General features: G+C 39.3%; 1 protein-coding gene across 3 annotated transcripts in view; it reads right to left on the reverse strand.

The window, feature by feature from the left end:
- Window positions 1–4,604, reverse strand: part of pik3cd (phosphatidylinositol-4,5-bisphosphate 3-kinase, catalytic subunit delta) — a 48,512-nt gene extending 43,908 nt beyond the window's left edge. For 2 of the 3 annotated variants that reach the window (XM_023991182.2, XM_023991181.2), the window contains exons 1-4: window positions 4,168–4,603; window positions 2,921–3,095; window positions 1,155–1,383; window positions 435–667 (exon numbers count right to left, since the gene is read on the reverse strand). In XM_023991182.2, the coding sequence (XP_023846950.1) occupies window positions 435–667; window positions 1,155–1,383; window positions 2,921–3,061 (603 nt within the window). In that variant the 5' untranslated portion in view covers window positions 3,062–3,095; window positions 4,168–4,603. Of the gene's footprint in view, window positions 1–434; window positions 668–1,154; window positions 1,384–2,920; window positions 3,096–4,167 lie in introns of all 3 variants that reach the window. The other variant, XM_023991183.2, reaches the window with a different exon arrangement.
- Window positions 4,605–17,624: the final 13,020 nt, after the last annotated feature.

Genomic DNA, 17,624 nt, shown 5'->3' on the forward strand with positions numbered 1-17,624 from the left:
ATAACGTCAAATGGTGTTCTTTCCATCGTCACTATGGCCGTTTTTGTGCAAAAATGTCACATCTTAATGATTTTCTGTTTCAACTGTTTCTTTTTTCTTTCTACATTCATAGTGATTCCGAACTGTTGTTTTGAAGACTTGTAAAGTGACAGTGAGTGGTGTTTGTGGTGTGTGGGAGGGGAAGGGAATTTCCAAAGTGTGTACGTTTTTTTWACCTAAAGTCATCCTTCAGATCTCAACTTGGTCTATGCATTGGTAGAAATTCAGAATTTTCCAGTCAAAGATATCATTGCTGACAGAAGGTGAATATTCACATCCCAATCCAATCACAATATCCCATGTCCCTTCCCAAATTCACAACAAGTAACTGATTGATTTACTAGGACAAACATTAAGAATAAGAGTAAAAAAGACCAGAGGAACAAGGCACTTACATCGCTGGCCTCAAACTTGACATTGACAAAGATCTTCTTAGTGCCTTTTGTCTTGATGCCCCCGGGCTCTGCCAGGGAAACACATGGCTCTAGATCACACGAGAAGCTGTACTCCATCCACTGGTACCATGGCAACCGCTGGCGGTCCTGYGCCTTCTCTTCACAGAAGGACCGCATCTTGGCCCGGAACTCGTTCACCTCATGGTTTTTCTGGGAGTCAAATTCGTGCAGACCTGAGAGACATGAACAGGAGTGAACACAAGGTCTGGTGTTGGAAACTAGCAGGATACAGTGCATTTGGTGATTCAGTGACTATGAGCTAATAACCAATTATGCCAATTCACATCTATGTTTGTTAGGTGCCATTTTCAAAATGCTAGTTCAAAGATGTTTTACACAAACGTTATGCTACCTCTACCCAAGATCTAACAGGCCTAGGTGYGTTTCCCAAAGCATTCGTGGCTAACGTAGTAAATAATTTCTCTCGACGACCCACACTCACAGCACTCGTAGACCAGAAAAGGGATTTTCATTAGTTCATACATCGAAGATTGGCCGTCAAACATAGATTTCATAATTGTTATTCTCTCATGGCTGTGTGGACTAGGTTGTGGAGAGAAAATATATACTACTTAACCTATGACTACTTAGGGAAATCCTCTGGTCCTACTAGCATTGCTTTGTGCTGCTTGCTGCATGCCCCTGAGAGGTGATGTAGACCTTTGCCAATCAGCAGGCTGATCTGGGTGTTGGTGAGCTTCTCCACGCGGTCACCCTCCCGGGCCACCAGCCTCAGGACAGACATGAAGAGCCGGACATCACACAGACGACGGGTCTCGTCTTCTAGCTCCTCACGCTCTGCCGTCGAGTTGATGCAGGTGAACACGTAAGCGTCCGCGTCGCTCAGCGCTCCATACAGGGGCTCGCTGCTAGCGTTCCTCCACACCATCTATACAAACACACACAAGCACGCGCACACACACACACACACACAGGGTTCATAACCAATATGACCAATACTGACCATTTACACACCCAGTCACATTCTGACTGGCAAATACACAGAGTAGCTGACCATACCCAAACACACAAATCAACTGATCACACCATGAGAAAGAGGAAGCTGACTGCACACACTAGAGCAAGAAACAACACCATTTAAAATTAACAGAAACATCTACAACACTACTGGTACTGCATTCAAATCAGGTGTAATAAATTGAGTATTGCATGTTTTAAAGGGGCAATCAGGGATTCAAACAACAAAAAAGTGGTCACGCCGCCAGGGTTTTTAAATCTCCATCTTAAATTAATAAAAATTACAAAACATTCATTTAATTATAAAACAACAAGTGATCACCCAATTGAGTAATTTACAGGGGAAAGTCTGTAAACGACTGTAAATAAAACCAGCAAAATCTCTGAAGCAAGCTGCCAACAGTATCCTTATTTAACACATATAAATCAAACAGTATGAAGAGGCAGGACTGTTGGCATAGAAACAGGCAAATCCATGGATTTGAGAGCATTTTTGACTGCTACAGCAAATTGTCAGACAGATTTGTATTAGAGAGATGAGACATTAACTCTCTCTACCCGTGTACCATCACATCCAAACATGCCCTTCCATAACAGGCTACAATTCAATAGGTAGTGAAGTTAATTTATTAATCCAACATTTATCTAAAGAGGTAGGTAATTGATAACAACATTTTAATATAAATTCCCAATCTGGCCCTCAAACCATCATGGTCACCTAATAATCCCCAGTTTACAATTGGCTCATTCATCCCCCTCCTCTCCCCTGTAACTATTCCCCAGGTCGTTGCTGCAAATGAGAACGTGTTCTCAGTCAACTTACCTGGTAAAATAACGGTAAAATAAATAAATAATGACCTGGCTATACCTGGTTTTTACTTCAAAATAAGACTAACCATAATATTAATAATAGTAAATATATTTATTTTATATAGCGCTTTTCATTACAAGTACAATCTCAGTCACCCAATATTTCCTAAATATGACTGTTTCTTTGAGATTCATTGAGAATGCGGTATTACGTACCATTTGGCACTAAAATACCAGTTCCATTTTGGTACTAAAGGAATCAGACCTGCTTTACTGCACTGAGCTGGCTCAACTCCATCGGACTCTCCACAGAATAATACTCAAGTTAATCAACAGTAAATGCAATACAGGGTGCTGCCTTGGAACAGGGAGCAAACATAGAACAATTTCAATATATGACAATATACTGTATGACCCAAACCTTTTGCACATGCATTTTTATCGATTTCTTGTCATTTGCACGTGTAATTGTATCTATTCCATATGATTTGTTTCCATGTTCAAGAAAATTAACAATATCTGTAATGTACAGAAAAATATGACAACATTATCAAGTATCAACTCTTGATACGTGTGCACATTTACACAGTCAGCTGAATGTGGGTCATGCAGCCACAGACCGGGAAACGAGGACTTACTTTTTTGATGGCACCGATGGTGTCATTGCGAGACACAGGGAATTTCAGGAAGATCCCGGTGGGCAGCAGGAAGTCCATCATGATGTCATGGTCCCCCTCCTTCTCCCACTCGCCCAGCATCCCATACTCCCCCGGGGGCATGGTGACGGTCTCTCATTTACCGTCAGCTCCACTGCTGTATCACGGGAAAGGAAACCCAGCCGGCCATTCAGGACACAAAGACAACGCAGCAACCTTAATTAATGCTCAATATGACAACGTGTTATGTATGTAGCTACCATGGGTCTACTTGTGAGCCTACGAAGTTAGCAGCATGCCTACTAACACCATAGCAGAGTTAGGGTCAATTCCATTTCAATTCAGTCTAATATGGCAGTAAACTTGAATTCCAATTGCAAAGCAATGAACATTTGACTTTCTTTACTTCCTGAATAGACCAAACATAAATATAATTGACCCGTTACGTGGATAAGCCGTTGTGTGCTGCGTCTGCTATGATGTCTGAATGGTCGGCTGGAATTTCTGTTTACTTCGTGAAATGTAATAGAATTGACTCCAACCCTGCTATGGTCTTAGTAGGCATGCTGCTAACTTTGTAGGCTCACTTGTAGGCCAACTTTATACATTGTATCTCACGTTTGATATCACAGGAAGGCTTATGTTTCTAGGCATTTAAAATGGGGGGCAACAACTCCATGGCTGAAATTATGATCAATAATACAATTATTATTAGAATATGAAAAATATTATGTTTATTTTATTTTAAAGACATGGTAGCCTACTGAATAGTAAGTATTGGTGAAGGCCGACTACGATGAACCAGATCCCTTCAAGCATTCAGCCCTGTCTCAGAATCGAATAGTGCCAGTTACCAGTGGGGCATAGAAAGACTCACTATGGCAGTAAATCATTATACCAAACTAGCAGAACATTGGGGGTTATGGAAATGTAAAATTAGAATTTCAAAAACATAATTTGAATGTGGTTTTCAATTTCTGAATTCTGTATCTATTCAAGAAATGTGTCAATTCTGTGCTAATGAAATTATTAAACCTACTTGAGTGCAGCCTGCAGTGCTTACGTATAGCCAAGACAGAGGCTGACATTCTGTTAAACATTTTATCCGTTCTTTTACGTAGAACTATACGTAGGCTAACTGTGAAAGTAATGTACCCCTACAACAATGGACATTGAGTAAAATACTAGCCTATAGCACAAAACATCAGCAAGATTGAAGAACAAAATACCTGTAACTACAGGAGTTCAAATGGTCGTGCATCAAAATGGTCTAATAACGTAGATTAAAATAAGGTCCCATGCCCAAAAACGTTGTCAGACTGTGCAATATATAAAACAAATGTATGTTTCACACAAAAGACAAGTCAACATAGCTACTGTATTATGGTTCAGTCACTTTATCTGCTACAAGCCAGTTGCTCATCTCTTCATCTTCTACCAGCGCTGGCAATGCTTTTCATCCATAGCTAAATAGCGTGCCCAAAAAGGGATTCTTATGGTTCTCCGTCGTATCACTGTTCTCCCACACAAGACACAAAATAATTTTCGCAATTTGCTTTATATCTGAAAGGCTCCTAGGCGAGAGGAGCTCCTTCAGTGCGTAGTCAGTCTATTCTAAAGGAACGACGAGGTGCGCTCACTGCACGACAATGCGCTTTGCCTCATCATCGCGGAACACGCCAAGGGAACGTCTACAAAGTTTGTTTAGACTAGGAAGTGTGTGTGTGTGTGTAAAATAATATTCCTGCATAGCCTATCAGGACAAAGCATTTGCAACACAACTGTGAGGCAAAGGCTTCAAACCAAAATGTGTTAAACATCTATCAATCAATAAATAATGCATCCATCCACATAAAAATCCATGTCAAATTAAACTCAAGCCTTCTCTAAACACAAATCTGTTTTAACGGACTCCATATACCACAACCCTCCTCACAAAATGCTTCCTTAAAGATTGGCCACTGATAAAGTCCAATTTGCTACAATTCATATCAGCATGTAGATTGATTCAGTGTGGTGTAGGCTTAATCAAACAGAGATTGTAGCCTGAGTGTAGTTTCCCATCAACAAACCGTATACAGTACATTGTCTACTGATACTAGACAAAGCTGATACAGATCAGATCAAACATCATGCAGTCCCCAAGCAACCAACACAATCGATTGTCAATATTCCAAATAAGGACAGGGGGGAAAATGCAGTAATTACTTCCTAAACAGGATACCCAGCATGTAAATGCCTTATGTTTCTATTCAATGAAAATCAGTTGTTCTAGGGTGAAACTGCGAAATAGATGTGCACTGTGAACCTACCATTCATGTTACAACTAAACCACCAACTAGATCAGTTTGGCACAAAATTAGGAAAGGGTTCAATGACTTTAGCCATTCAGAAAAACACGGATGTCCATTTTTCATCATGTGGTACAATTCCAGTAAACTTCTCTCTCTCTAACCGTTAACAGAGCCAACAGTTTCCTGCTTTCAGTGAAGGAAAACCCACAAGATACACATAAATAGTAGAAACAGTAAAATGATGAATAAGCAACATTCACCAGGGGCCTACTAAACCCCAGATACACGCATGCACACACACAAACTACCACTAAATCCACACTGATTTGGCATACAATGACTCCATTCCCATGGAAAGCYAAACCTAAACCAGAATAGTTAAAAGGAAAATCGTAATACAATTCAAAACTTGCCTTGAGGCTACAGGTATGTGATTCTGCGATCAGACGTGCTTCCAAAGCAACCATAAAAAAGGATTTCAACTCTCCGCTACTGGAAATACAAGCAAAAAAGGCTCCCCATTTCTAAACACAGGTAATTTCAAAGTTTATAATCTATCCATGATCAAAGCAAAAAGAGATCGGATTCAAAGGAAAATAAAAAGGGTATAGTAGCAGCGTTCTTAGTTCAAAACTCTATGGTACCACTATACCTGAGGCCTAGCTGAGCCATAATGCCAAACCACTAAATAGGTACACTGAGTGTACAAAACATTATAAAAGACCTGCTCTTTCCATGACACAGACTGACCAGGTGAAAGCTATGACCCCTTATTAAATCAACTTCAATCAGTATAGATGATGGGGAGGAAACAGGTTAAAGAATATTTTTTAAGCCTAGAGACATGGATTGTGTATGTGTGCCATTCAGAGGGTGAATGGGCAAGACAAAATATTTAGGTGCCTCTGAACAGGGTATTGTAGTAGTTGCCAGGCTCACCGGTTTGTGTCAAGAACTGCAAAGCTGCTGGGTTTTTCATGCTCAACAGTTTCCCGGGTGTATCAAGAATGGTCCACCACCCAAAGGACATCCAGCCAACTTGACAACTGTGGGAAGCATTGTAGTCAACATGGTCCAGCATCCATGTGGAATGCTTTCGACACCTTMTAGAGTCCATGCCCCAATGAATTGAGGGCAAAATGAGGGGGTGCAACTCAATATTAGGAAGGTGTTCTTAATGTTTTGTATACTCAGTGTATAGTGAAGGGGAACATGGAAAAAAGAGGTGAGGTGTGCCCAGGTGTGGCTCCATATTGCTTTCCCATGATAACCATAATAGAAAACCAATAACATGATTTCATCAACCATACTCCATAATTCAATATTCATATTTATATTTGATTAGTCAACATTTCATGATTCTAATTAGGCAAAACAAACATTTATCATGAGACAGAAAGTAAGGGAATTTAGCTCCAACAATAGTACTATTGTAGAAAATGGAAACCGGCAGACTCAAGTCAGTGAACTGCATGATCTGAAATGTCCATAAGAATCTCTTCCTTATTTACACATTCCCAAGTCCACTGTCAAGAAAAGATTGAAGTTTAACGTATATAAACATGTAGGATGATATAGTGTAAATGAACATTTTTCTGACAATATAGCATAAAGAAATAAYATACCAAATTAGAATAAACAAATATTAGACGAAAACATGGACAGTACTAAGAATTCCAAAAATATATAAGTGAATCCAAAATGCACACACCTCAATAGGGGTTCTGTATTATAATACCTTGGAAACCATTAGATAGAGGGGCTTAGGTATAGCATTTTACAATCATTTACATTACATTTACATTTAAGTCATTTAGCAGACGCTCTTATCCAGAGCGACTTACAAATTGGTGCATTCACCTTATGAAATCCAGTGGAACAACCACTTTACAATAGTGCATCTAACTCTTTTAAGGGGGAGGGGTGGGGTTAGGAGGATTACTTTATCCTAGGTATTCCTTAAAGAGGTGGGGTTTCAGGTGTCTCCGGAAGTTTAACGTATATAAACAATCAATGTGAACAGCTGGAGGACTTGGATCAGAGTCTAAAAACACACCAATGTGTAACAAGAGTGCACTTACAACCAGCTGGTGAAAACAGGAAGTTAGTGTGCAGAAGAGAAACTGCAGGCCATATAAAGTTACAGACCCCATAGCCCTTACCCATCCACCATCACTGAGCAGTCACCATAGTGCAAAACAATGCATGACAAAATCCAATSAAATTTTATTTGTCACATGCCTCATAAACAACAGGTGTAGACAAACAGTGAAATGCTTACTTCCCAACAATGTAGAGAAAGAAAATAGAGAAATAATAGAAAAGTAAAACACGTAATAATAAATACACAATGAGTAACGATAACTTGACTATATATAAGGGGTAAGTACAGAGTCGATGTGCAGGGGTACGATGTAATTTAGGTAGGCACAGTATGTACATACCTAGGAATAAAGTGACAGATAATAAACAGTAGCAGCAGAGTATGTGATGAGACAAAAAAGTTAGTGCAAAAGGGGTCTATAGAGTACCTCAGTATGAGTCATAATATCCATAAAACCAAGTGGTCAAACAGGGAAATGGTTCCAATCGTTTTTCCACCATTCATTTTTCCCATAGTGGGATTTTAGAAAATCTTAAAATAAGGGCTGTGTTCATGTAGGCTTACCCTGGCGTTACGTTTTGATAACCTTGTAAATCTCTCTAGGACAAGGTGACTTTTATCAATATATTCACCTATATTTACCCCCAACATATGACAGTCACATTAGCAGGTAATTAGAATATCATAAAGAACTACAAATGCCATGATTATCTGGATGAGACTGCCAACTCGAGGCAAAGGTAAGAATCACTGGATTAACTACCTGTTAGCTAAATGAGGTAATMAATAAATTGGCTAGAATTCTGTAAACTGCCTTGTGCAAGTTTTAAATTGACACAAAGGGGATCATACATGCTCATGACAAGTCTCACAATGCATCGTATCATAATGCATTGTAATTTTAGGCTTGAAGTAGTGTTACCTAAAAAAATGTATACAGAATGGATGAAAGATTAAAACATTTCAGATTTAATCTTAAATTACCACAAACTGTATCCGTCTTGGATGGGCTAATAATGGAAGTGAACATGATATCATACGCACCATTTCTGTCCCCAGTCACATGTGTTTGCATGTTCCCTCGTGGGAAGATGAAATTACTACAATTCTGATTCATTGTAGTGCCACACTATGATCTGGTTTCCCAGACACAGGTCTAGCCTAGTTTTTGGAATCTCAATTGAACTGTGTTTGGGAAACTGTCTATTAGGGCTGCACAATATTGGCCCAAAAATCTAACTGCGTTTTTATTTCTCCAAATATTGCAARTGTGATTTGACTTGCGATATACTATAGATCAAAACACTTGTGTGAACTGTTGGAATCATAGGAATATAATTATTTATATTAAGACACAATTTGGAAAGCAACAACATTCTTGTTTGGAACAGCATGTAAACTTATAGTGATTCTAACAGCGAGGAGGAAGAACCATAAAAACGGATGTTACACACAGCTGAGTGGGGTTTCAAAATATTGCATGCCTCTAGTACATTTTCCTCAATTCCTCACAATTTGCTTTGGGTCAGAGAACATTTTGCAGTTTTAAAGTTAATGCTCTGCAATTCTACACATTTTGCTATGACCTATGCCATGTTCATATGAGATGTGTGAGAGAATGATGAACAAAATCAATGGGGGCCCCCTGGAGGTCAGGGCTCCTGAGCACATGCGTTGTGTGCCTGGTTGATTAATTTGGTGATGACTAGGCCTACCACAAGGTTTTGATAGCTGGTTTGACTACCTTAATTAGCAACGTAAAAAATGTTAGCTGACATGGGCTAATTGAGTGACTGACATAACTGGGAAACTGCTAATGCACTACCGAACGTTTTAATTGCACCTTGTGTATTCTACTTTTCTAACACTCATCAGTAAGTCCTTTTTTCCCCCTGGGTCGGGGCCCCTTAGCAGACGCAGGGCCCTAAGCGCAGCACGTAGTCTGCATCAAGGAAGTGGCGGCTTTGCTCACAAGCTCAAGGTGATGGCCAAACTTGTCTAGTATAGTTGAACATTGTAGGAGCAGAGATAATTTTGCTGCCTGCTCACCTGGTTATTCTTGATGTTCAGTTGTTAGTTGCCATTTTCAATCAAGATGATGCTGAGTAACATTTCATAGGCCATAATCCAGGTCAGTCTGACATTGAAGTCAGTTCATGACTGTTTTATGATGTCCATAAACAAATCACATCTGTTGTTGTGGTTCAGGGTGCCATTTGGGACATACAAAGGAGTACACTTTTTGTCTGGCCTCTTTATACTCGCCTCCCAGTATTTGTTTTTAGGCAGCAGCTACTCTTCCTGGGGTCCAGCAACATTAAGGCAATTATATTCAAATTAAAATATTACATGACATTACATTTCATAACACTTTTCACAACACATTGTGTTCCTTCAGACCACTACTCTACTACCACATATCTACAATACAAAATCCATGTGTACGTGTGTGTAGAGTGTGTGTCTTATCATGTAAATGTTTGTCTGTGCCTGTGTGTGTGTCTCTTCACAGTCCCCACTGTTCCATAAGGTGTATTTTTAAATCTGATTCTACTGCTTGCCTCAGTTACCTGATGTGGAATAGAGTTCCATCTAGCCATGGCTCTATGTAGTACTGTCTTCAACCTCAGTTTGGTTGCTATGTGTGTCAGTCTTGTTCAATATCTTTACAACTTATGTCTATTTGTACTGATAGTGAAATATCAACTAAATACACTCCCCTACGTATTTATTTGGATAGTGAAGCAAAAACTTTATTTGGCTCCATAGTCCAGCATTTTGGATTTGACATCAAATGTTTAATATGAGGGTATTGTCATAAATATCAATTTTACCGTTTACAAATGAAAGCACTATGTATCTAGTCCCCCGATTTGAAGGTGTCAAAAGTATTTGGTCAAATTCACTTTTGACTAAAACCAGTGTCACACTACAGAAATTGTAACCTCTGCATAATCAAAACTGTTGCTTTGTGAGAAGGTGTTCATGTTTAATTAGCCATTGTTATGTATACAGTGAGGGAAAAAAGTATTTGATCCCCTGCTGATTTTGTACGTTTACCCACTGACAAAGAATTGATCAGTCTATACTTTTAATGGTAGGTTTATTTGAACAGTGAGAGACAGAATAACCACAAAAATATCCAGAAAAACGCATGTCAAAAATGTTATAAATTGATTTGCATTTTAATGAGGGAAATAAGTATTTGACCCCCTCTCAATCAGAAAGATTTCTGGCTCCCAGGTGTCTTTCATACAGGTAACGAGCTGAGATTATGAGCTGTCTCTTATACACATCTAGATGTGTATAAGAGACAGGCTCAAGAAAGCACATATACATGCCCGTCTGAAGTTTGCCAATGAACATCTGAATGATTCAGAGGACAACTGGGTGAACGTGTTGTGGTCAGATGAGACCAAAATGGAGTTCTTTGGCATCAACTCAACTTGCCGTGTTTGGAGGAGGAGGAATGCTGCCTATGACCCCAAGAAACCATCCRCACCGTCAAACATGGAGGTGGAAACATTATGCTTTGGGGGTGTTTTTCTGCTAAGGGGACAGGACAACTTCACCGCATCAAAGGGACGATGGACGGGGCCATGTACCGTCAAATCTTGGGTGAAAACCTCCTTCCCTCAGCCAGGGRATTGAAAATGGGTCGTGGATGGGTATTCCAGCATGACAATGACCCAAAACACACGGCCAAGGCAACAAAGGAGTGGCTCAAGAAAAAGCACATTAAGGTCCTGGAGTGGCCTAGCCAGTCTCCAGACCTTAATCCCATAGAAAATCTGTGGAGGGAGCTGAAGGTTCGAGTTGCCAAATGTCAGCCTCGAAACCTTAATGACTTGAAGAAGATCTGCAAAGAGGAGTGGGACACACTTATACACATCTAGATGTGTATAAGAGACAGAGTGTTGTGGTCAGATGAGACCAAAATGGAGTTCTTTGGCATCAACTCAACTTGCCGTGTTTGGAGGAGGAGGAATGCTGCCTATGACCCCATGAAACCATCCCCACCGTCAAACATGGTTATGCTTTGGGGGTGTTTTTCTGCTAAGGGGACAGGACAACTTCACCGCATCAAAGGGACGATGGACAGGGCCATGTACCGTCAAATCTTGAGTGAAAACCTCCTTCCCTCAGCCAGGGTATTGAAAATGTGTCGTGTATGGGTATTCCAGCACGACAATGACCCAAAACACACGGCCAAGGCAACAAAGGAGTGGCTCAAGAAAAAGCACATTAAGGTCCTGGAGTGGCCTAGCCAGTCTCCAGACCTTAATCCCATAGAAAATCTGTGGAGGGAGCTGAAGGTTCGAGTTGCCAAATGTCAGCCTCGAAACCTTAATGACTTGAAGAAGATCTGCAAAGAGGAGTGGGACAAAATCCCTCCTGAGATGTGTGCAAACCTGGTGGCCAACTACAAGAAACATCTGACCTCTGTGATTGCCAACAAGGGTTTTGCCACCACGTACTAAGTAATGTTTTGCAGAGGGGGTCAAATACTTATTTCCCTCATTAAAATGCAAATCAATTTATAACATTTTTGACATGCGTTTTTCTGGATATTTTTGTTGATATTCTGTCTCTCACCGTTCAAATAAACCTACCATTAAAAATACAGACTGATCATTTCTTTGTCAGTGGGCAAACGTACAAAATCAGCAGGGGATCAAATACTTTTTTCCCTCACTGTATATGGGATGGTTAGTTTCAGTGGCCTGGCTTCGGCCTCAAATTAAAGCAGGTGTGCCTGAGCCATGGCCCAGTGAGACACTGGTGCCGTCCAGCGTAGATGGAAACAGAAAACCCTGAGCCTTTTGGATAAAACACAAGGATAAAACACAATCTTGGATTCTATTAAAGTAGTCAAAAGCTTAGTATTTGGTCACATATTCCTAGAACGCAATGACTACATGAAACTTGTGACTCTACAAACTTGGGTACATTTGCAGTCTGTTTTGGTTGCGTTTCAAATTATGGGTCTTTCTATAAACTAGGATATCAGTGAGGATTTCCTACCACTTGACAACTTGTTACAGTTGTTGATAAATCAGCAATAATAATCTGCCATTTTTCCCCCATGTCATTACATTAAAATATAAGGGGGATCATAGATATATTCAATAAAATTCACAAGTTGATTAAAAACCATTTTAATCCTTTATCATGGTTTTGTCTTGAAAGATTTGTCCAAAATCGTGTTACAAAACATAACTTTTCCATCCTTGCATTTATGGCAGTTTAAGTTGTCGTTACATCATATATTAAGCCTTAATCAGTTACATTTTTAGTTTTGAACTTGAACCCTGTAAAAACTCTGGATCTAGCTGTCAGACAGTTTTTTGTATAGAGATCTCAGAAATGCAGTGTAACTACATAACATTTTGTGTCTGAAAACAGTTTGTCACACAAATCCAAAATAATAAAAGCGATTACAAAATCGATAACGTCTAACCGTGATAATTAAAACTTAAATAGATACTGTCATTAACGCGGTTTTCTTCAATAATTATGCCATACTTGTTGGATGCCCATTTGGTGTCCAGCTGATTAGTTATGCCGTGATATTTTCACATCTGATCTAGGAAGGAATTTTCCAAATCAAGTGACAAACAGCTGTTATGATAGCGCATGTGATGCAACATCCCAAGTGCTGGGAAAAAGGTTTTTGCGAACAATGTCCAGAATATTTGTCGCTCTCATTCGTTATGCCGGTGAAGACAGTTGTGCCTGGATCCACGTTGGATCTAATATTCCTAGTGAATTGATGTTGATCATCTGTCATTGGCTGCTTGATTTACAGCAGGGTATAGTTAYATGTAACAGAGAAAGCATCAAGGTAATGTGTTCAAGTTTTCGTGCCTCGGATTGGACACAGTCTGTGCGCAATTGTGTAGGATAGACTATTGAGCAACACCCAACGCTATTCCTATTAATTATTATGGATATAATGACAACCAAACAAAAACAGACTAGTGATCTTATTCACAATATGATCTGGTAATGTAATAACATGACAAATACATTTTGTTTTCCATGTTACACCTGCAAGTTTAAACAATAAAAGGGTCTTGAAGTGGCCTAGCCTACTTGAACTTGGAGCTCAGAAATGCAAGTACTGGTTTACGCCTTCCTTGAAAATCAGACATGTATTCAATTTGGTGCTTGAAAAGTCCTTGTYATTATTGTAGCCAAATTATAATTTCTCCCTGCTGCCTTTTAATTTTCAGTGATTTCCATTTTGATCCGTTTTTGTGAGAGATGTGGCCACTTTCATTTGTTCAATTGAAGAGTGTTGTGGTAAAACCACGCGTTATTATGAGAAGTGGTTCTCAAACTTTTTCACTCAGGTCCCTCACTTCCAGCATTGTGGAACATCCCCCACGCGCCCCACATCTATTTCTATGGGCACAAGCACTGTTCATGACAAACTGTCCACACTCTTGTTGGTGGAGAGAATTTTGCAGGTTGAAAGCTTACTTCCTGCAATTCTATACATTTCGTCATGGGGTGCAAAGAAAATGTTGCAGTTTGTAATTCTATACATTTTGCCATGTCTAATGTGTATTCATGTGATATTTGAGTGACTAAAAAATTACAACTAAGGGCTAAATAAAACAACGTTAGCTGACTCGGGCTGGCTGATCTGGACATTTTTGACAAGTTATAAATAGCTCTAAGGTATGCAATGACCGACATGACAAGAGGAACTGATGATACACTACCCAACTTCAAAAATTGCGCACCTTGTGCATTCTACTATTACAACTTTGAAGAGTAAGTTTAAACCCAGACTTAGTTCCTTTAAAAAAAGTAATTTTTATAAAAATGTAATGAAATACACCCGCGCCCCCACCTGCAGACCCCACAGTCTGGGAACCACTGATTATGAGGAAGGCAACATCTAATGTTGGCTTCCCATACAAATCCTTCCATGAAAAAAGSYACCTGGTTTTAGGTCACTTTCTCATTATAAAAACATTGGTGAGATTCAAAATGGTGAGATTAATTCTAACGCTATTCATGGCTTTATTATTTAAAAACCGGTCACATAGGCTACAGAAAAATTGCCATGCATACATCCAAACTATTTAGTCAGGCAATGTCCACATTATTCTCACATATTTTAGAATGTAATAATAATTTGAATATCAATGCATTGGCAGGAACATTTTTTAAATTAAAGTGGTAATGGCCTACACGTTATGCATGTTCTTTATTAGGCTCTGTATGTACATTTATATAAATTATACAATTGTTTAACATTGAGGTCTTTCAAAATTACAATTAAGTTCTTGATAAAGTCCACGAAAGGCCTTGAATTTGACTTGCCAATGTCTGTACGAACCCTGCTTAAAGGACGTATAATAGATCTACAGTGCATTCGGGAAGTATTCAGACCCCTTCCCCTCATTTTGTTTCGTTAGTCTTATTCTAAAATGGATTATATTATTTTTACTCAATCTACAGACAATACCCAATAACGACAAAGCGAGAACAGGTTTCGATTTTTTTGCAAATTTATTACAAATAAAWAACATGAATACCTTATTTACATAAGTATTCAAAACCTTTGCTAGGAGACTGGAAATTGAGCTCAGGTGCATCCTGTTTCCATTGATCATCCTTGAGATGTTTCTACAACTTGCGAGTGCACCTGTGGTAAATTCAATAGATTGGACATGACTTGGAAAGGTACACACCGGTCTATATAAGGTCCTACAATTGACAGTGCATGTCAGAGCAAAAACCAAGCAATAAGGTTGAAGGAATTGTTCATAGAGCTCCAAGACAGGATTGTGTCGAGGCACAGATCTGGGGAAGGATACCAAAACATGTCTGCAGAATTGAAGGTCCCCAAGAACACAGTGGCTTCCATCATTCTTAAATGGAATAAGTTTGGAACCACCAAGACTCTTCCTAAAGCTGGCCAACAGGCTAAACTGAGCAATCGGGGGAGAAGGGCCTTGGTCAGGGAGGTGACCAAGACCCTGTTGGTCACACTGACAGAGCTCCAGAGTTCCTCTGTGGAGATGGGAGAACCTTCCAGAAGGACAACCATCTCTGCAGCACTCCACCAAGCAGGCCTTTATGGTAGAGTGGCCAGATGGAAGCCACTCATCAGTAAAAGGCACATGACAGCCCACTTGGAGTTTGTCAAAATGCACCTGAAGGACTCTCAGACCATGAGAAAGAAGATTCTCTGGTCTGATGAAACCAAGATTGAACTCTTTGACCTGAATGCCAAGCGTCACGTCTGGAAGAAACCTGGAACCATCCCTACGGTGAAGCATTGTGGTGGCAGCATCATGGTGGGGGGATGTTTTTCAGCGGCAGGGACTGGGAGACTAGTCAGGATCGAGGGAAAGATGAACGGAGCAAAGTACAGAGAGATCCTTGATGAAAACCTGCTCCAGAGCGCACAGGACTTCAGACTGGGGCGAAGGTTCACCTTCCAACAAGACAATGACCCTAAGCACATACTCATACATTGTCTTGGCTGTCTTCAGGACAAGTCTCAATGTCCTCCTGTGGCCCAGCCAGAGCCAGGACTTGAACCCGATCTAACATCTCTGGAGAGACTTGAAAATAGCTGAGCATCGACGCACCCCATCCAACCTGACAGAGCTTGAGAGGATCTCCATTGAAGAATGGGATAAACTCCCCAAATACAAGTGTGCCAAGCTTGTTGCGTCATACCCAAGACTCGAGGCTGTAATCGCTGCAAAAGGTGCTGAATACTTATGAAAATGTGATTTCAGTTAATTTAAAAAATAAATTTGCTAACAATTCAGGGATTTTTTTTTTTTTTGCCTTGTCATTATGGGGTATTGTGTTTAGATTAAAGAGGGGGAAAAAATCTATTTAATACATTTTAGAATAAGGCTGTAACATAACTTGGAAAAAGTCAAAGGGTCTGAATACTTTCCGAATGCACTGTATGTCGTTGTATAGGAGTTATGGGTCAATTTGGATATATTCCCTATTATTCCTCTAACACATGTGGAACTGCATGAAAATATAATCATTTTTGTTTTAATTTTGATCCCAATGACACACACAGGCCCCAATATCTTTAGAAAGACCCTTATGTGCCCAATATAAATTAATTGAGTCAATTTTATTGTAAATAAGTATGTTCCTGAACACTTCTCCATTAATGTGGATGCTACCAGATTATAGATAATCATGAATTGATCGTGAATGATGAATGAGTGAGAAAGAGGCATAAATATCATACCCCCCCCCAAAAAATGCTAACCTCTCACCATTACAATAACAGGGGAGGTTAGCATGTTCTGGGGGTATGATATTTATGCCTCATTTTTCACYATTCATTCATGAAACACATTTCAGAAATGTCTTAACATTGAAAAATATACACAATTAGATTTGGTAAATGTATCTATATAGATTGTTCATCATAATATACTCTATGTGCATATCAAAGTTCCAGAGTGGGATCTGCTAGTTTTAAAGTTATGGCCCATTTTACATATAGAAATTGGCATAGTAGGCAATGTAACCAATCACAGCCCTGCAAATCAAGGCGACCATTTTGAATCCATTTTCACCTCCACTCCGTTTTAAATGCTTACAAATTGGATCAAAATTCTAAAAGTAGCGGAGATCCCACTCTGGAACTTTGATATGCCCATAGAGTATTTTATGTTCAGCAATATTGAACAATTAGTCAAATATGTTATATTTTCAATATATAAGTCTATATTTTTCAATATTCATAAATTAATGTGTCATTGAAATCAAAATACTAATATTACAGAGCAAGCAGTAAAGCTTGATATTACACCAAGGTTTGCTTTGTAGCACCTACAGATTAAAATTGAAGTTGTAAAAGGCCTGGGTAAGCCCAAAATGTCATATGCCAACTTCAATTATTTCTCAATCATGCTTTAATATGTCAAATATATGTAAACATTCCTTCCTCCAAAGGACCCTTCTGTGGATTAAATGACAAGACCCCAAAAATGTTATTTTTTGTTCTAGTTTTGCATAGAATCACCCACTTAAGATCTCAAATCCAAAATGCTGTAGTATAGAGCCAAATTCAAAGTTTCAGCTTCACTGTCCAAGTAAATGAGGGGAGTGTATATTTCTTCATACACAGAAARCCAATACACATCTAATGTCTTAGAGATGGTCATAATGAAACTACAAAGCTAATTTCATGAGTTGAACAGAAGCACAACATCTATATCCTCCAACAGACTTGATATTCCTTTGGCTGATTATCTGACAGCATGAAAACAATTTTAAGAAA

The sequence above is a fragment of the Salvelinus sp. IW2-2015 genome, linkage group LG7, assembly GCF_002910315.2.
Source record: "Salvelinus sp. IW2-2015 linkage group LG7, ASM291031v2, whole genome shotgun sequence".
In the NCBI taxonomy this organism is placed as follows: domain Eukaryota; kingdom Metazoa; phylum Chordata; class Actinopteri; order Salmoniformes; family Salmonidae; genus Salvelinus; species Salvelinus sp. IW2-2015.